Source organism: Varroa destructor, unplaced genomic scaffold (assembly GCF_002443255.2).
Source record: "Varroa destructor unplaced genomic scaffold, Vdes_3.0 BEIS01000004.1, whole genome shotgun sequence".
NCBI lineage: Eukaryota > Metazoa > Arthropoda > Arachnida > Mesostigmata > Varroidae > Varroa > Varroa destructor.
Window position 1 is genome coordinate 17,123,242 of NW_019211457.1, and position 20,722 is coordinate 17,143,963.

At 39.3% G+C, this 20,722-nt stretch overlaps 2 protein-coding genes across 9 annotated transcripts in view; both read right to left on the reverse strand.

The window, feature by feature from the left end:
• Myo61F (unconventional myosin 61F) overlaps positions 1–20,722 on the reverse strand; it is a 74,424-nt gene continuing 53,702 nt past the window's right edge. For 6 of the 8 annotated variants that reach the window (XM_086985977.1, XM_022801155.2, XM_086985975.1 and 3 more), the window contains 25 exons: positions 12,994–13,125; positions 12,293–12,408; positions 11,959–12,056; positions 11,523–11,704; positions 11,204–11,312; positions 10,646–10,716; positions 9,833–10,051; positions 9,354–9,521; positions 8,879–9,106; positions 8,370–8,561; positions 7,790–8,031; positions 7,461–7,619; positions 7,033–7,146; positions 6,782–6,858; positions 5,853–5,921; positions 5,660–5,744; positions 5,263–5,317; positions 4,851–4,952; positions 3,974–4,096; positions 3,730–3,858; positions 3,399–3,540; positions 2,404–2,477; positions 2,143–2,249; positions 1,621–1,720; positions 1–1,388 (listed from right to left, as the gene is read on the reverse strand). In XM_086985977.1, coding sequence (XP_086842103.1) covers positions 1,377–1,388; positions 1,621–1,720; positions 2,143–2,249; positions 2,404–2,477; positions 3,399–3,540; positions 3,730–3,858; positions 3,974–4,096; positions 4,851–4,952; positions 5,263–5,317; positions 5,660–5,744; positions 5,853–5,921; positions 6,782–6,858; positions 7,033–7,146; positions 7,461–7,619; positions 7,790–8,031; positions 8,370–8,561; positions 8,879–9,106; positions 9,354–9,521; positions 9,833–10,051; positions 10,646–10,716; positions 11,204–11,312; positions 11,523–11,704; positions 11,959–12,056; positions 12,293–12,408; positions 12,994–13,125 — 3,105 coding nt within the window. In that variant the 3' untranslated portion in view covers positions 1–1,376. Of the gene's footprint in view, positions 1,389–1,620; positions 1,721–2,142; positions 2,250–2,403; positions 2,836–3,398; positions 3,541–3,729; positions 3,859–3,973; positions 4,097–4,850; positions 4,953–5,262; positions 5,318–5,659; positions 5,745–5,852; positions 5,922–6,781; positions 6,859–7,032; positions 7,147–7,460; positions 7,620–7,789; positions 8,032–8,369; positions 8,562–8,878; positions 9,107–9,353; positions 9,522–9,832; positions 10,052–10,645; positions 10,717–11,203; positions 11,313–11,522; positions 11,705–11,958; positions 12,057–12,292; positions 12,409–12,993; positions 13,126–19,717; positions 20,031–20,722 lie in introns of those variants that run through there. The other 2 variants (XM_086985981.1, XM_086985978.1) reach the window with 2 other exon arrangements.
• Positions 15,719–19,719, reverse strand: LOC111248590 (uncharacterized). The gene has a single exon (XM_022801156.2). It carries the CDS (start codon positions 19,181–19,183, stop codon positions 17,165–17,167), a length of 2,019 nt encoding a protein of 672 aa, XP_022656891.1. The 5' UTR covers positions 19,184–19,719; the 3' UTR covers positions 15,719–17,164.

Here is a 20,722-nt window from a genome sequence, read left to right on the forward strand (position 1 = left end):
TTTGTTAAAACAGAAAAAAAAAATTATTTTATTCCGTTAAATGGCACATTTGCAGACAATATTAATCGTCATGGTACCGTTAAAATGGCATACTTCAGCTCAAGCCAAGGCATGGTGTCTATTTATATATATGTATATATATCCTGGCCCCACTATTGAAAAAAAGAATCGAAAATCAAATTACACTTGACCTCTACTTAAGGCATAAATGAGCGCCACATATCCTCAATTTTAATAACAAAATGTCCGTGATCTAAACACAATGACATTAAGACGTGTACATATGGTTATGCAGTAATTGGCAAATAAATCTTTTTGGTCCCTGGTTAAACTTTCCACTTTGCGGTAGTGACCATTAGACCATAATTATCGGCCTTTTTGCGGTTCATAAACTAGTGCTGATAACAGAACTCGTATTAGAACGCCGAGCATAAAGCTGATTATATTTCACTGTTTAAGTTAACTAACTTTATTTGGCGGTCAGGTTTCTATTTTTTACAAAACCATTACGCAGTTGTTCCATCTGGATCTTGTGTTTTTGGTTCGATCACTTTTATTTCAGTTTCATAAATTTATGAACTTCCCTGCTTCTGTCCGTTAGTTGAGATACAACTTAGATGCCAATCGAGAGAAAATTGCATCAGCTATATATCTGTTGTAGTTTGGTAGGGCCAGCACATGTGTATGGCAATACACTCTAATAGGGTCAAACTTTATTCCAAAACCCCCGCTCTTTCATTTACTGTAGAGAACATAGCACACGTCATATAAATCTGACTTCCGTTTGCGGTCATGTCCTCACGATTAACAGCTAATTTGCGACATGACTGCCTTTCGTTCGTGCTACAGATAACATCCCCTGAAAATTCACATAGCAGACATTTATCCGATGCTCGACAACCAACCACGCTTCCCGGATATTGTCTTCTGTCTTGGATTATATTAAGTAGTTTCTTGTCTTGTACATTATATTCGTATTTGTATTCCGAAGCAAAACACAACAGTCAAGAGAGCTTCCTTCAAAAGGTCTGGGCAGTTCAACTAATGGCTTCATCGGCTGATTGAAGTATGAATGCCGTTGGCCGTTTTTAAAAATGGCCTTTCGAACGGCACTATAGGTGGGTAGGACACGCTGAGTCGGTGTAGGGAACTCCAGTCGCAAATGCATATTAGCCTCGCAATTACGCAGAAAGGGAAGATTTTTATTGTAGAGCGCTGCTTAATGTTTTTTTACTTTTGTGAATTTTTCGTTAGCTTGCTCTGATATTGGCAGACTGCATACACACAAACCACGAAGTGCTAAATATAGATTTTTGATGATGACCGAGAGGGTACTTTGACTCTGCCGATGTCAAGTTTGTAACACACGTAACGGACTACATGGATATCTGAAAGAGCAGAGGAAATTTTGATCCTTGAGTATGTCTACGGAATACATACTTCTACGACTTCTTAGTGTAGATTCCAAGCTTTTCAAGGTAAACGGCCTATTTGCGCCTTTGCGTAAAATTCAAGTCCAAATCTCTTGCCTTTAGGCAAAACACAATTTGGATTCAAATCGGTTTCTACAGAATCGACGCATATAGCTAGTAAGTGTCAAATAAGTAACAGAAAACTCACGACATTGAGGCTTCCACTCTTGGTTTTACTGATTTCCTCTTTAGCCCCTCGTTTAAACTCAATAGTTCCAGTTTTGCCACCTGACAGCTGATGCTGTAGCCTGAAAAAAGTTGAAAGAAAACCTTAACGAAATTCAGGAGGAAAATTCGCAATGATGTTTATGATAAACTTGGAAGGCTGTTATAGAAACCGTAATTTACTATTAATGGTCAAATTTGCAGCGTCTGCAATGCATTTTATACTACCTATTTAAATATGCCTTTGACAGCAGGTCAGCTCAGCTAAGCGATTCACCCTAATATGAGCCGGCGCAGATGTCAAGGAAAATGCCTATGTGCAGCCATAGTAAAAGTTGTAATTTGTTTTACTCTAGATAGCACTTGAATTCGCGAAGTTTCCTAGCGACAATGTGCGATTCTGTTTTACATTGAGGTACTGCCAGTAACCTCAGATGAACAAAAACAAGCAATCCAATGATTATTCTTTCACCACAGGATTAACTGGGCCGAAATATGTGATTACTTAGCATTTTCCGGAGTGATGTGTACGAGAGTACGCTTCTTTGCGAGCATCGCTAACCGTGAAATGCACTCGATCAACGAACGGTCGCAATCCAATATCAGGTCTCCCTATCGAACAAAGTTATAGAGTCAGTTCTCTATCCAGTTCCGAGAGAAACTAACCATACATACATTTAATAAATCCTAACTAAAGACGAAGAACGCAGAAAGAAAGTCACGCGAGTATTAAACAAATAATAGATCTTCAAAAGCCAAATCTTACCTTTTCGTGTTTGATGTCTTCTGCTGGGATTTTCACAACCATTAGTCCATCCGCCAAGGAGCTTACATTGACACCTGGGAAAGAAATCCTTCCAAATCAGAGACGTGTTTTTTTTTCCTCCTACATAAAATGCATTTACTGTACATAAAGTATCTTTAGAACATGCATACGAAGCGGTAGCGACAAAACTAATAGCATTTTTATGATGTTTTTCACACTGTGGGAAATCAAAGAGACCATAAGAATCGACTAAAGTCGTAGGTGCATCAAGCGATGCGAAGCATTATTCCTATTCTTTTTGTGTTAGTATTTCGACTCGTTTGGATTGGGTCGAAGTGATTTTGGTGGAGCTGTTGCAGAGAGAGACGATGGATCAACTCCAGCGCAGTCGGTCTGCCGATTTATGGCCAGCGTGGTGTTACTTACAAGCATCTGCAATTTTAATCGGTAACATTATTATAGAACATATATCACCTATATGATCACAGATCTAAAATAAGGAACGATTTCAATAACGATCAGATGTTTAGAATTGAAATCTTAGCCAGATTTTTCAAGAGCCGTGTTAGCATATGCCAGGATAAACATTAGTTGGTTTTTTAAAGTTTACAAAAAGCTCGCTGTGAACGTAGACTGTGCTCGCAAAGCAATACTTGTTGAAATGTTCTATTAGTGAACGTTCGGATGAGATAGGAAGCATCACAATAACGAAAAATTAATATTTACCGCGTTTGTATATAATATGTTTCATTAGCAATATATTAAGTAATTATTTTCTTTCATTGTAATTCCCCAGATAATGTGATGAAGGCTCTAGAGGCTAGTAAATCTGACCCTGCCTGACTCATGTCTCAACGACTAGCATTTGTTATCTATAGATAACTATAATTTTCGTGCAAGAGGATCAGATAAATATGATCCCACGTGACGATTAAAATATGTGCTCTATATATAATTTGCTTTTGTTTATATACATATTAATTTCAATATTTTACCGGCGATGGAGTTGTACGGTATACGATGTTTCGGCTTAAAGTCTTTGGAGTCGACAAGATAGAAGGCCTCGTCGGTGAGGATCAACACTCGTTTCCGAGACTTGTAACCATGCCGATCGAATTTCTTCACAGGTAAACAGTACTGCGCGCAGAATCGCCGAACAAAAAATAATTAGGTGAAGCCAATCGGTAATTTCACCAAAAGATTGGACAAATAGAAATATTGTCCGGGTACTAGCGAATGGAAACATATCTAATAAAAGACACTTCGCTAAATGATTATTTACACTGGTAATTATTGCTGCAAAACTTAGACTTCACTGCGACAAACCTCAATCTTTTCCTCAGGACGACTTTTGTGGGATTTGTTGAAGGTGTTTATTAGATGGCTATGCGTGTTATCGAGGTGCGACTCCACAAACTTGTGTTTAACGCTCTCGGGATAACTGGCCTTACGATCCTGTCGGGATGGATAACAGTTAAGTCTGAAGACAGTTGACTCACAAACTGGCTAACGTGAAATTACTGTTGAAAGCTTTGTCAAAAGAAAATCCCAAAAGGCTCAATGGAATCACCTTAAAGATGTCACTAGCCTCGCGCTTCCACTGGAGTTGTGTTTTGCGCACTGGAGTGAGCCTTTTCATGTAGTTACGCACCAGGGTGCGCTTGTGCAGGGCTTGAAGGTAGCACGATGCTTCCTGAAAACCGCATGCACGAAAATAACAGATATAACTGGTCGGAATATATCCCCGCATATAGGCGATTATACCTGCTCTCGGAATTAACTGGTAAAATTAGACAATCACAATCAGAAAAGTACACTTCGAGCACAATACCATTGTTTCCACAAGACGTCGGTAACGAATCATTCGTTCGTCAATCCTAAACAACAAATGTTCTCTTCCTCAACTAAGTTTTGACTAATTTTCTTTCGTATCTCAATATGAATAAGCACCTTCTTCTCTTGCCATAAATACGGGTATATAGTAGCACAGCCTAAAGAAGAACTACTTAAATCGGATCAGCGTAGATGGATTTCAAGTAGCATTCTTCTCCACCAACAACAGTAAGCACTGGCGTTAGTACTGCATGTCAATCTGTGAACACGCGTTATGTTGATCAGTACCTTTTTGAACCTGTTTGTTGTTAGATATATATATACCGGTCTAAATATCCGTACGCTCAATATATAGTTATCTGTTGACAATACTTTGCAGCGAATCCACTGCATGTTAACGTTGCAATGCAATAAGAAAAGGCGAGGCTTTAAGCTATAGATATTAAAAATAGTATACTAGAGATAAAGGACATCGTTTAATTTCAGTTATAGGATATTCTTTTTCGGAGACGCGTTGCCTTATCGGCGCAAGTGTATACAGACAGAATTAACAATATGAACTAAACGGAATCACTAAAAGGGCTTTCATAGGTGTTAATCATATTCTCCCTTACCTGGCAGATTAGCGGAGCCGTTAGCCACGAGTTATCGAGGACAGTCTTCGGTAGGCTTCTAGACAGTCGACGTAGATACTCAGCACGGACCTGCTGGACAAACTACGCCGCATATCCACGAAAATATACAGATGTATTCACGGAGTACGCTAGTTTTTTTCGGTTTTGGTCAAAAGTATTGTTATTATTTGTAAGGTTGCCACCTATAGTAGGATGCGGATCGAAGTCACCCAATGAAAAATCAAGTTCGATCATAATTACTCGACGATCGGCCTTTTCTCGAATTATTTTATAGCGAGGTATTAGATAGCAAACGAATTTATTATATTCACACTCCGATATTCACTCATTAATTTTTTTCTAAATTGAGCTGCATTCAGGTTGCTCATGTCTGCTGTCGGACATGGCTTACCTTCCTGTTGATTTCATTCTCTGGCTGATTTCTGGTAATGAAGCCTTTAATGAATCTGAAATTAATTTTATTTGTTAATAGAATTTTTTTTTTTGTTTTCTCTCTATTCGCGTAGAGCGTAGCCTTTTAGAGATGTAAAGGATTTGAATTTTAGATGCTACCGTCAAACATTGCTTCAGACATTATTCGGAAACTTATATGTCCATGTTATGAATGACCCCTGACACTGATTACGACAGTTCTATCCATTAGAACGAATAAGAAATTTCAAATATTGAGCTACCTTTACATATGTTTAGCTTGTTGACTTCCAATATCTAGTACGTAGTAGTTGTTGTTTAAAAGTATCTATTAGGAGGGAAGTTTGTGCAGTCATAGAGCATCGTATTGTATTTACCTCCGGATTATTTCAGATGCAGCTTTACGACGCTTAAGCTCCTGTCGCGCTTGATGACGTCTCCAAAAGCATTGGATGCACAGCGCTAAAATGAAAATCGATATTACATTTAGAGCTGATCAGAGCATTAAAGAGTTATTAGAATTAACACATAAACAACAATTAGCAAGATTTTTTAACAGAATAAACTTACCAGCCTTCTTCATTCGCTTGAACTTGCTGCGTGCAATGAACGACCGGATCTGCGCTTGTAGAATAGCGGCTGTGGCAGAAGGAGTAGTTAAGTAAAGAGCACGACTTTAGCAAACCGGAAACGTGCTCTAACATCTACTTGAAATGAGTTCGTATGTTCTCGCGTAATTACCGTTTCGAGAAAAACGTTTCAAAAAACTTTTCTGCGCCAGGCAAACTTGATAAAATTAGATTTAAACGTATTAGCTACATAGCGTGCTACTGCTCAGAATACATATTTGTAAACGTATTGTTGTCATAGTATATAAGTTAGATCATTTGAAGTCAGCCGGATCTGCCTAGCGTGAATCGAAGGAGTTGAAAGTTTTTTGAAGAAAGAAAAAAAACAAGTGAAAAAACTGAACACGAAGCATTTTGTGCTTTGCAAATAACCTCCTGAGTAGTTATGGCATCCCAACGAGATCTGACCTGATTCACTTAGGGTAAACAAAAAGCAGTCCCAAAAGCTCGCGTAGTCGTGCGTGAACAGTACACGCGTGTAATAAAAACGTCAAGTTTTGAAACTCGTATTTTAAAACGTTTTCCTTTCAGGAGGCACATTTTTTTTCAAGTCCCATTCGCACATGAACGGGTCGAGCTGGTAAAATCACTAAAGCTTCGCCAGGATTTTTTTAGGCCCTGCTAATAGGTCAGTGCGCCAGGACCGCCGATACAAGCAACAGTAATTTTCTTCTACTTCAACTTCTAATAGCCGCAGACACATAATTTGTCGTAACAGCTATATTTGAAAAGGTTTCGTTGATAATTTTGTGATTCTTTTTGATTCAATGTTTTCTTTTTCATTTTATTCACCGGTTTGTCTTTTGTTTAGTAGCAATAAAGCAGAGAAAATAAGCTTCCTAAAGAAAGTTTATCATATACTTAGCTTACCAATTTCGTGCTTCCTTCTCTGTAGAGCATCTTCAGTTTCAAAAAGCGTCTTCGGGAACCGAATGAATATCTTTGATCTGAAATTTAGAATACACTTTATTTGCGAATATCGAGTCCATGAGATTCAAATTCGGCCGGGGTATATATATTTAACCGCGAAATTTAAACTAACGACCGCTAACCTCTCCTCTGGAAACTATATTACGGCTAATACTAAGCAAACGATACTTGATCTAAGTTTTGATGCCTACCTGCCGAGACTGTACTCGTCAGAATGATATCGTAGATGGTTGATCAAGGTTTTTACTCCATCGATTGGCTCTCCGCGCCATACGGGCCATGTCTCAAGACAGAGTGGCTTGTATCTGCGGGGAACGTACAGCTTGATCAGGCAACTTACGAATATTTCTATGCATGTATCGTTGGTTCATTTTCATTTGCCCGTATTGTGGTGTCAGAAATTACGTGGAAAAGTAGAAATCCAGCATTCCACTCATGAGCAATAGGCATTGTCGAGCGTTGAAAAATACTACCACACCGTCGCGATACCAATCAGTTTTCGAGAGTGTCTGTTGGACAACTTTTTTTAGCCGATGAAGACCGAGGTTCCTCGATTTACACAGCTTCTCGAGTTATGAGACATCTCCAGACACATCACTGAAATGAATTGCCATCCTACCTTTGCAGAAAATGCTCATAGGTCCGGCGGTACGCGAAACCTGCACGACGCACCCGAAGATTCTCCATGAGACCGAGGTACTTAATCTGATGGAAGACGATCTTTTCGTCGAATTTACCCGGAGCTTTTATCTCATTTGGCTTGATGCAACGTACATACCTGCACCGCCACAGCAACACATTGAAATTGCAGGAAAAAGCTCTTTGCTAGAATACAAGTGATTTCGACCTAACATCACATCCTCACTTAAGTATCTACCGGCACCTACCGGCTTAGAAGACCAGCCCAAAGTTACTTACTCGTTTATTCTGTTACATACACTTACGTACCAGGGCTCTTTGGTGCTTAGCGCAACCATCAGCTCCTGAAGAGATATTTTAAATTGGGTTACAGCTGTGACCGGCCTTTTTTTCGATGCAAACTCGCTATCGGGGAAAGTTTCTCGAAGGACGTCCGAATCAGCCGAAGCCATAGCACGCTTCAGATCCCTATAAAGGAGGTCGTTGTTCTTTTCCAAGAAACCCTCGATTTTGTATGTCACCTCGCCGGCGTAATGAACGATACGGAATTCCTGTGAGTTCGGCGCCCAGGAGTAAGCATTTGAAATGCTGTTGTCATCAGTTTAAGCTTGTAAATGCAAATCGGTGCTATACTATTGAGACGCCAATATCAAATATGCACAAAAACAGTTAACAAAGTATGCTTTGGAATAAGGAAACTGCGAAAGCATAAGGTCGCCTATCCCTTAAACCTAAAGCGGCCTACACTTAAAGAATGGATCGAGATATTAATTTTTTCTTAAGCACATGCATTTTGTTTGCATTAGTTCTAGAGTTTTTCAGTCTTGATAGCGTTTTTAGAATTATGGTGTGGTTGTTACTGGATAATAGAAAAATGCGGAATACTTACGTCACGCCCAATGGTTTTACGGATTTTCTGCGTGGCATTGTTGTATGTTACAAAGTGAGCATTGGTTCCCCGTATTGTGCTTTCCAGCTTCTGCAGGAAGGTCTTATCGGTGGCTCCACCAGGTCGAAGACATTCCTCATCTAAAATGGCGATAATACCTTTGTGCTTTTCCTCTACGAGCTCGCAAATGATCTGTTGAGAGAAAAAAAGTCAGATCGATCTTTATTCTTGGTTACTCTCCGCATGTATTTGCCCTTTCATAGGTCATTACCGTCAATGTTAAGGTTTCAAATAAAAGAATCTAAATTTTGTTTCGATTTATCACTTTGAAAGATGTAGTTCTATCCTTGTTATTCAGCATCAGGTAGATACTGCACAGCAAACGTATTTTGCTTTCATATATATATATACGCACTCATGGTACTGAATCGCTATGAGTTGCTAAGGTTACCACTGTGCGGTAAAAATTGAAAAGGCGATCTTCCGCAAAACTTCGAAGATTGACAAACCTTATTGTCGAAAAAGTCGACTGCGGTCCATTCGATACCTTCTCTTAGGTACTCTTCTTGTTCGGATCGCAATGTCAGCTCAATGAAGAGCTGCTGCAACTTCTCATTGCAATAGTTAATGCAGAACTGTTCAACACTGTTCCGTTTGAACACTTCGAAACCGTAAATGTCGAGAAGGCCCATTAACGTCTTAGGATTGTTATCTCGAGAGCGCAACGAATTATTGATCTGTAGTGAAGATGCAGAAATCTCCGTAAACTTTTTAATACTTTATTTACGATTATATACTTCGTATGCGGTACAGAAGTAATAAAGGTTGTAGATAAGCGTCAACTATAGTCTTAGTGATCAGAAGCTCGTCACTTCATAGTTTCTCTCTATAGAGTACGTACGGTCATTCTGATAAAACACAAAACAGGTTGAATTTAATATATTGATTAGTTTATTAGACATTTTAAGGAGAGGCTTTTCTTACCCTATTTCCAATCCATTTAAAAAGCCGTTCGTAAAGCGCCTTCGCGAGGGCATCTCTTGCAAAAAGGGCCTGGTCCCGACTTAATGGACTGCGCACCTGTTCGCCTCGGGCCTCAATCGTACGATAAGTCAACGACCCACGTAGTACATCTTCCGGACATTTCAACAGCTGCATAAACAAACGCGGGGTCAAACAGAAGGTATATATATATATACGTAAAGAAGTAAATACATGAGGTTAATTTGCTTCAGTGTAAACTTACGTGATTATAACATGCTTTTAAGTTTATTATATGTCAAACCTAGTCTGTGTAAAGGTATACGTGTCATGGTATAACTATGCTTCCATTTAATTTCTGTTTAAAGGGATGTTTCTGATAATTCCTCTTCACACTTATGTTCTCAGGAGTCAGTGTGAATTTGAAACAATCGGACAAAAAAGCTAATTACAGCTTTATATTTATACAGACAGCCATTTACCTCAGCGATTGCCATCAGATGTTTTTCCAGTGAGGATGCAATTATGGCCTCTCCATTTTCCTCCACGAAGCCAGTATTGCCGAGATGCAGAATTGATGCTACGATGGCTAAAATTTCCTGACGGTCCTTTTGACTGAAATCACAGACAGCAAGCGCTGTCATCACGTCGTTAAACGCCGTCGCATCATCCGAAGTAGGGTTCACAGGCGAAGCATCTCCCTGTATCGCGACCATCGCAAAGTATAAAAAAGTCATATAACAAATAACGTGCTGCATTATCCCTCAGTTAGTTTCCGCAAGCCACCCATTGTCTAATTAGCGTAAAAGTTAATTATACAATGAAGCTTACCGTATTCCGAGCCATTGTCATAGTATATTTTCAAACGTCAACTTGGTACAAAATATTTGAGAAGCATAAAGTAGTGTTCCTACATTCAGCCGGGTACTCTACAAAGGATGTTTTTACTGCTATAATTAGTTTTCTTTAGGGTTCTTGTAAGGGATCATAAGTATGGAATGTATGGCAATGTTAGCTTAACTGTACCTCAGAAGATTTCCCTTGTGGTAGGGCTAAAAAGCAGCGCGGTACAAAAATTACTGGGGCATGTGTTAGATGGTTACTTAGAGTGGAATTTTTTGTTTAGCAACGCAGAAGATCCAAGAAATTACTTCTTTATGCACGGAAGGAAGAACGGCAAGCTGTATAATATATATATACATATATTTTTTTTTCTTTTTTTTTGCTATCGCATAGATTAGTAAAAAAAAAAGACATTTCTGTTAGCACGTAGCACCGAAGGTCACTAGAGTTACCTCCTGTAAATAAAAGTAATAGGCGATATCGCGTCGAAGCTTCAATGAATCCAAAAGCCAATCATCGGCACCTGTAATCAAATAAATTCATTAGAAATATTTATTTAATCGTAACGTGATGTCATTTGTTTTAAGGATTGTATAAATTCCTTTCGATGCTAGAACTTGAATTAAATAATTGTACTAAAACTATTGATTTTCTTTATCGTTTAATATCTGTTCCTGTAATACCTTGTCTGATGTTCCATTTGTACCTTGTTTTTCGAAATGAGAAAGTTGATTATAAACTTTCATAAGTTTATGTAATAAGAAAGGAGCGATTTTCAAATCAAATGAAGTTAGTTTGTCTATGTGACGTTTGCCGCTCTCTGCTGGGAATTTCATTATAAACTTTATTTATTACAAACTCTTTTTAAGACTTTTTCGTAATTTTACCTCATGGCTCGTGTACTTCTGAAACACTCGTTTATCATTAAAAGTTGATTATATAATGTATTTACTTTGTCTAGCTTATTTAATATATGCTCTTGCCTAACTTACACGCAGTGAGTCACATACCTGCCAGCAGTTGATAAAAGATATGGAAATTTCTCTCCCGTGATGTCCTCCCAACAACGCGGCTCTTCTCGAGAAGATACTGACAAATATGCCCTCCAGCAGGAGCGCCCTATATGTAGGAAGTACATAATGATGACAATAGATCCTGTAACATAGCCTTTACAAAATGATACATTTACGAGCAGTAGAGTATTCACAACGTGCGTCTCATGCCAAATGAATTTAGAATGTGTATATTTGTGTAAGCTATTGATGTTATGGTTATTCAAACGTAGATGTGGAAATCGATGGAGCGAAATTCAAACGGTCTATCACTTACAGAGAAGTCGAACTCGATGTCCATGTATTTTCCAAACCTGGATGAATTGTCATTGCGATTTGTCTTAGCATTTCCGAACGCCTCAAGGATGGGATTACTTTGGAGTAGGCGCCTCTTGACGTACTCGACCTTGGCTAAATGATGAGAAGCTGCAGCCACATACTGAAGAATCTGTTTTGATGCTGTGTATGTTTGAACAAGTGAATCAAATTATGAAAATATAAACAATGACGATGGAAAAAAAAGTAACCGACAGTGATAACAATTTTTTTTTTTTATTTATAGGACCCAGCCGATTCCATCGCCATAATCAAGTACTGGAATGGCGTACTAGGGACTTCTTCAGAATTGCTTGCCTAGAATAACGATATCAGTCTGTGACTTTTTTTAGCGACCACAACGACAACATGAGCAACGATATAGGCCTGTTCTTTACCTTCGGTCTTCCCTGCGCCAGACTCCCCCGAAATCAGTATACACTGATCTTTGCCCTCTTCACGGAGGAGGCTGTATGCAGCATCGCCGATTGCGTAGCTATAATGCAAAAAAATTTTTAAAAAATGCTCGCATTGTCTTTCGTCAGCATAACGCGATCGAAGTCTATACGATTATTGCTTTGCCACTACCTACACAAAGGGTGACGTTTACTTTTCAGATGCAAGCAAAGGTTCAAAGGCTGTTGTACACAAAACATCTAGTTATGATAATGGACAGTGATAATTTACGGGTCATCAGTATTTTTACCAAAGAAGTTAATTATTAATACTTACATATGTGGAGGAAGGTCATAGAAATTTGACTTTCTGTACTGCTCAACAAAGTCTTCTCCATAGATATCTAACTTCTTGTATGGGTTGACCAGAATTAATACAGGTCCAATGTATGTCTGGAACAAAGAGCGATCAGCCACCACGAAAGGCTCATATTAAGAATTGTGGTATACGCCTCAACGGGTTGGCTTAAACTCTAGCTGAAAGAACCAGAAATCGTTGGAATAACACGTTCCGTCGATAATACTACACAATATTCTGGACGCTAAGGCAAACTTTTAGCTGGAGCAATTGGAAACACTGTAAAATTTCGTGGTTATCTTATGCTAGAAGACTGTTCTTCATCTCTTATATGACTTGCTTTTTTAATCCCCGTTATGTGCAATATTTTCCTAACATACTACCAGCGTTTTGTATTTGATTCACACATCAACCGACCCCCATTCATAGCAGTCACAGGATCAAATAAGCGTATACTGTTTGAAATGTTTCCTCTTCATAAGTCCACATCATTGTTCAAAAAGCACGGCTTCTAACAGATGGTATCAAAGTTTAACAAATGTCTAATTTGTGACACGTTGGACAGGTATTACGCAAAAGTTATATGGAAAAATAATGTTTCTACTCCGTAGGCTAGAAAGGCCTTCTGGACAATCGATATCAATACATTAATCAATAGAACTTCTCTAATGAGTACTTACATATATGAGGTTTCCTTGGCAGCGCTTTTTCAGATTGTCTATGAAGGCTCGTTCCGATTGAAAATCCTCCAACAAGACGAAGTCCTGGACTCCCACGCGGTCACGCGCCTGGAGTGCGTTCTCCATTGCGTTCTGTGAGTGACCAAGCGACGAAAGCATACAAGTTTAGGCGGGTTTACCATGTAATCTATAATTTTATTAATCGTATGTCTTTGTCCTGATCGCATTTGAAACAACTCTCTAAATAGCATGCGAAGAGTTAAGAATCATTGGCCTTATGACCTTATGTTTAATAAAAAACGTACATATGCTTGATTTGAAATCTATTGCTTATTATACGTACTATTACGTGCTTGAATGGTTTCTAAATAAATAATCACTATGGCTCGATTTGGTATTTGAGATATTATAAGTGAATTACACAGTGTGCCGTAGAAATCATCACCTGCTTATGTATTGCAAAAATGATGGTTTCTAAGTCTGTCTGTTATATATAAAACATAGTTAGAAGATGCGATTGGGAAATCAAATTTACGACCTGAACATCATCTGCATTTAATGCCAAAGTTGGACTTTGTGGCAATCTACTATTGTCGTCGACTATACCTGTAATCGTTCGTCTTATATGAATGCTATCATAGCTAATATTATATAGTGTAACATTTCTATGATACATATAATTTTTATAGCACCGTAAGAAAGCACGTATTGACGGTGGCTAGTCTGACGAGGAACCCCACTAGGATCCCAGTTCTAAGACAGTGCTATCTGCTCTAGGAAACGCTTGATAACTATTTGTAAACGTCCGAGCTCAATTGTATTTTCCACACTATAAACATGCCATTGCAGCTTACAGCATGCAAACAACACAACGCCACGCGCTCATTTACTACTTTTGTACATAAAAACGATTATTTGAAATTTGACAGAGCTCAAGGTTAATAAAAGTCTAACGTTGAAACTGATCGGGAATCCGATATCTGAACCAGATTAAAATATATTGAGTCTTTTTTTTGTTAGGATGGTTCAGAGACAAACCTACACACAAATACAACTGTTATTTTTGCAAAGATGTCGGAGTGTCTTATAACCTCATTTCTACAATTTTTCTCCATCGGTAGCAACCATCCATAACTAATACAGGTCGGTTTTAAGAGGTTTTCTTAGTTCTCAATTTGAAAAAGGTTTTCCCAAGACTGAAAGTGAATGTACACATTTAGAAAATTCAAAACAGAGACCACCCCAGAGAAGTAGTTAAACGAAATAGTTCTCACAATCAGTTAAATCAACGGCTATGAACTCTCACAGGCTTTAAAGGACGAAACTCTTCGATCTTTTTTTTTATCGACCTTGCTCTTTAACGGCTAGATGCGTGGGCCAGCGCCGCAGTTCTCTATCCTGGGAAGAGAGCAAATTCTAATCTTCAATTCATATCAAGATTAGAAATAGTTAGGAAACACCGCAGCCGTTCATGCAAACGAGATTTACCACCAAGACACGGTCTTGTACAGGAATCCGGCAGGAACTACAAAGGACAAAAACCTACCGACGACGGTGAAATAGGCGAAATTGTGCGTAAGTCATGCTCACCCTTTTTGTAAAAAATGGACGGACCGTATTCTAATGGCAGAGAAAGTTGAGAGTATAATTTATATGATTTTTTTCTACTCGAAAGAGGCCTCGAAGGGTCAGAACAACGACCCCACTGTAGCTCGAGAGCAAAACTGAACTAACTGTATTTCTACAAAAGTGGAATATCTGACTCTCGGAGTAACTAAGTTCATGTTCATATTCAAATACGTCGATAAATTATGTTTTTAGGGCAATTTAACTACGTCAGACACTTGATTTGTGTTTTTGTTCGGAAGCCTGTCAAATGCCCTGGAATGGTATATGCTAAACAGTCGTTACCACTGTTCTGTATTTAACAAAAAAAAAAAAAAAAACTATACCGACACAATTCACCACTGAGAGTTTCTCTTTGTATCAGAACGACCACTCACAGAAATCCATATGCACAATATAGTCAGTATACATTGATCCTGTAATTGAATCCTGTGTATATGAACGTGTATAACGTTGTGCTTACGCTTATTGTGCGAACAACATTGCTTGCTTCACTGCCGTTGAAGTAAGCCGATGTCTTTGTACGGTGTAATAATATGGCCATTACACGTTGCATACCATGGCATTATCGAAAACTTTTAGATCAGAAGGATTGCTTGATTTGTTTTCAAGAGACTGCAGTAGCCAAAGCTACCGGTCGCAGATCTGGCATCATCAACAACGTCGGTAACAGCCATCACACAATATTGAGTCATAAAATGCTATTGACTTCACGAACAACTCAATCATGAAGTGCTGGCTTTTTACAGTAGAGTGAAGTGGCTGGCATCAGTAACCACAACATGAACGGCGAAGAAAGCCACCGTATCGGTATTAGATATATTTTTTTTTAATTGAAAAATTAAAAATGGCCTAAGAAAAATCGCGTTTTTCTAATTTAGAACATGTTTAAGGAGCACTTGCAGTAGGAATAGGCAGCAAGGATTTTACTCGTATCAGAATATGAGAACGATATTGGACAAAATAATAACATTGTACTTGATACAATAACAAGATATATATATGCTATAATAATAATTATAATATAAATACAGTGAATGAACTGGCAGCATTATTCGAAGAAAGGCGAATACATTACTTGGTAATTATTACTAAGTAATATCTTTAATGTACTTTATTGATGATCAGTCATTTAGGTCCATATCTTTAGCTCTTTTAAAACTTTAATGTTCATAGTAAAAATTGATCGCTAGAAGCCTTAAACCAATTGATGATTTACAGTGCTAAATACGAAAACCTAAAAAATCACCTTTTGCGGTACTTTTTAAAAAAAATTTTTTTTAATTTAAAATACTCTGCATCAGTGACTTCGATAGCTAAGAGTAAAATATTCGATCGTCAACAGAGCTGGCAACGATCCGGTTTGCCGTGTGAAATTGATCGATGCAACAAGTACACGCTTAATAACTTACTGGTACAGTTGTGAATCTGCTTTAATTATACTTAATCAAGCCATAAGGAGCATTGATTAACGCTTAGATTTGGTATTATAACCCCTGGAAACCATGAAAAAATCAACTACAGTGCATTCTATCATTGGTTTGCTATTTGGGAGGTAGTCCCTGAAAACCTGTACATTGGTTGAACAACTTCCTATAAGTGTTTATGGATCTACTGACCTTATCAGGTTAATCATTTGACTGAACTTTTTCTCATTGCTTCGATATAGAAGCCTGCAAGCCTTGAGATGTTTCGATGAAAATCTAGGTATTGTATTTTTCGTACTTAGCTGGCATGCAATAAAATCAAGTGGCGCACGATCAACATAATACAAACATATAGAATCAAAACTGAAATTCCCAAGACCAACCGAATGAAACACTTATTTGCAAAAAAAAAAAATATCAAATTGTAAAAAAATTGAGATCTATATAATAAAATAAAACTTTCCCATGAAATAGGTTTCATTTGTAAATAAGTACGATTGCTTTTGTGATTCGTAATACATGAGATGAAATATTGTTAAATCAATACCATTCCATTACAAATCATCTATATGCCACCCTATTTCCGTTGTTTTCTGCTTTTTAATGCTGTTTTAGTTTTACTGACAGGATTTCAGATCTGCACTGATGGACCTAAATTAGGCCATTGTTAAGGGGTTGATCCGGGAAAAAGTTGCTCGAATGCCTTTCGTTTTTTAGAGTACCTTAGCCAACACCTAGAAACTAAAAGCATTTAATTCCTGACCATTAGTCCAATTAATCCCAATGGATTACCGTGTTAAAGCAGGAACCGCTTTACTGGCGAAATGGCTCACAAATACATGGACTGTATTCTAAAACACCACAAACCAAATAAAGCTTTCGTAATAACTCTACTAACTATAACGTAAAATCCTGCTTTTTTCAAAGGACAAACCAATACCAATCTATATGAGACAATATTAATATAGTATCGTAATAAGTATTTTGACATATAATCAGCAATCCGTCACAGTATTATTCTCCTGTATGACGGCCATGCTGTATACTAGCTTAATATTATAAACGCAACTTTAAAAAGATGACGATTTTAATGTACCCACAAAATGAAAGCAAGCAGCTTATATATGGAGCCTTTTTGTCTTGATAATATTTTTGACTTTAAGATCGTTTTTGCTCAGTGTATCAGGAACCGATGCATACGACGATAGCGTGAGAATCGGAATCTCCATTGCAGCTCCCATATAGTCATCTTCCGGTAGGCCAAGTATCATACCCGTAATAATCGTTGAGGCCTGACAGTCCCCACAACCGTTTGAAGTTTTCACGATGGCCGCTTGTGGAGCTTCGAAATGTATGATATCGTAGTCGTCATTTGTTTTTACGACACGAACAAGACCACGTTCGCCCAAAGTGACGTACAAAGCGTGTCGGATCAGACCTGATCGCAACAGTTCGACGGCCATCTTCGCCACCCGACTTAACTCATCTCCGTTGAGAGGGGAATCATGCATAAGATCACGGTACATAAGCTCGAGTTCTTTCTTGTTTGGAGACGCGTACCAAACGCCGGACAAGCGATTGTTTCGAAACGGCTTTGTGGCTTTGGCAACGCAAGTTGGCTCGTACCAGACTGGCTTCTTGAGTCGCGCACATATCTCGAACGTTGTTTGCAGGACATCTTCAGACACATTTCCGTCAAGCACAACGATTGGAGCAGCTGCGATATCTTTTTCAAACCTAATGATCATCTCAGGCGTAATCCGGTCGTGGATGTCCATATCAGCTATATTATACAACAATGAACCGTTTTGGTTGTGGACCGCGCAGAGGGTCGCTGTGGTAGCATCGCGCAACACCGCAATGCCACTCTTATCCATGTTAGGGTTGTGACCAAGGATACCTTTGCCATTCAGGTCATCACCAACTACTGAAACCAAAAGCGGATTAAGGCCCAATCTGGAAATACAGTCTGCCATATTCCTGGCTACCCCACCGTAGCCCTGGTGTACTTGGCCTTTATAAGTATCACCATTTTGCTTCAGCTCGTCAATTCCGAGCTTAACATTGAAGTCAACATTGGATCCTCCAATGATAACAGGTCTAGCCGTGTTGATCGGCTCCACTTTAGGTGACGGTACCACATAGACCTTTTCAGCAACGCCGACAGTCTCAGGTCGAAGAACAGCTAACTCTTTCATAATTAAGGAGCCGACTAACGCGTTGTGTTTGATCAGTGCTATATTACCCTTCAACGAGGCACCTCTTGTCGCATGATGTACCCTGCTTAGTATGAACGGCGTTATATCTTTTCCTTTAATGTGTTGAATTTCGCTTTCTTTAAGAGCTTCTTGGACGCAATTTTCGATGTACTTTCCATCAGATTCGTGATTCAATGGTATCGGATTAGCAATTAATACGCCGCTCCGTACACCAAGCGCTTTTTGGGCAGCAATCATAGTTGCCGCTTCTGTGGGGTTTCGCACGTTCCATGGTACATCAAAACCACTCTTTCTAGTCCAGAAACACGGAAACTCCTTGGAATCGCCATACGTGGCTACGCAAACCCCTTGAGTTTCTAAAAATTCAAGGGTCTTGCCAATGTCAAGAATGGATTTAATTCCGGCCGACACAACAGCTATCGGCGTTCTACCGAGCTCTACCAAGTCAGCACTAATGTCCATGGTCACTTCAGCTCCTCGGTGGACCCCCCCAATTCCGCCTGTGACAAACATGTTGATGCCAGCTTTGTAGGCGGCAAGCATTGTGCCCGCTACCGTAGTGCCCCCGGTAACCTTCTGAGCCACAGCTGGAGCAAAATCTCTTGAGGAGATTTTTACGCTATTCTCAGCGTTAGCCAACTCAGTGAGTAAGTGTTCAGTCAGGCCAACACATACATCACCTTTGATCACTGCCACAGTAGCCGGTACAGAACCAGCTCTTCTCACTACTTGTTCAACGTCCATAGCAGTCTTAACGTTGTCAGGATAGGGCATACCGTGCGTGATAACGGTGGACTCTAAGGCCACCACGGGTTCACCATTCTTCAACGCGGAACGAACTTCAGATGAAAAGCGGAATTGCGAAATGAATCGACGTTGCAATCCGCCTAAGAACATTTTGGAAACATATCGAAGCATCTCGGCTGTTACTGTGCCCCTTGATAAACAAACAAATTCTTCATCAAATAACAGTCTATAGTATCCTTGCTCGTCACTCGTGATACATAACGTATTCGCCAAATAGACTTAGGGATCCGTAACAATTTAGTTCGAATCCGGGCGTAGAAACACTTCGTTTTGTGCTGGAAGCCAACCGTCTGAAGTAATGCCTAACGAAATAAGTGCTGGATGTACACAATCTAATTGTAGTAGGGCACATTCGAATCGTTGCACGAAGTTTGTCGGACAAACTGCACCCGTCACAAGAAGCAAATGATCAGACTACACATGGTCTACTGAAGCTTCTGTGGAGTTAAGAGAGTATGAATCAGGCCGACGAATCGACCTTCGAAATGAGTAACTGATTTAGCTGGCGAGCAGGCAGGTTACAAGCTGTATTGTTTGTTAATTTTTTCTGCGCTGACTACCACCGCCACCGTGATATACAATCGCTAGAGACGTAAGCCCGCCGTCATCGTTTATTGTAGACCAATTCCTAGACTTTTCACTCACTAGACTTTTCCGTTACAAGTGCTCTTACTGGCAAATCTTAGTCGGCATTAGCCGACGATAGCGCATCTTTCCTAAGGGCTCCCTTTACCATAGTCAACAATAACATTCGTAGGATGACAAGTTCAGCCTCCCAAATGGGGATACTTGCCACCAGGAGTCAGCACGCAAATGGGGACACACAACCAAACAAACAAAGTCAATCTCCTAATACTCCATCGTAATGATAGACCTTAGCATCTTGGCAGCGCAGTGCGAGAGATCGTCATGCGTTGCTCTCGCAGGCAAGCGGGACTGAGTGAAGGCGCAAGGGGATTTTTGTGGTTATATTCGTTACGGGCAGCTAGCCAGCAGTTCTTAGGGCGATTTTATAAGAAGGGATTAGCGGGCATGCGCTTACCGGGCGACTTGCAACAGGAGAGCATCAATATCTCGACCAGCACCGAAGCGTTCGCTCACAAGCTCTCACAAGAATACAGGATTACAAAACGATAGCTGTGTGTCGGCCAATAAAATTAAGTTGAAAAACTCCAGCATTTGCTTGAGATGAATACGGAAGAAAGAGCGGTCCTCTATTTCTCGGGAAGACGAAGATACTAAACAACCAAACTGACCCCGAGTGTCATTAATATTGCCAGTGATACGAAACGCTTGCTTTGATGAAAAGCGCATGGCAAAGCCGGACCGAAGACACTTAGATTTAGGATAGCGATTTGGATAAAGTATTTATTAAAATAGACAGAGTTGTCATCGTGGCAGAAACATATAGATATAAGGCCCAGATGAAGACAATCGCTTCTATGTCTACGTGAAGTAATTAAGAGAACAATACGACTAATTTGCCCCTAATAAGCCAGAGGTTTCGTTAGTAGTGGTTTTTAGATTTCATATAATTACGCAAGCCGTCAGTGAGGGATTGCATTGTAAAGACCGCGACACTTTCTGCTGTTGAATCTACAATAATATTCGTTATATGAAAGGCGCATACTTTTCACTCAAATCGACAAA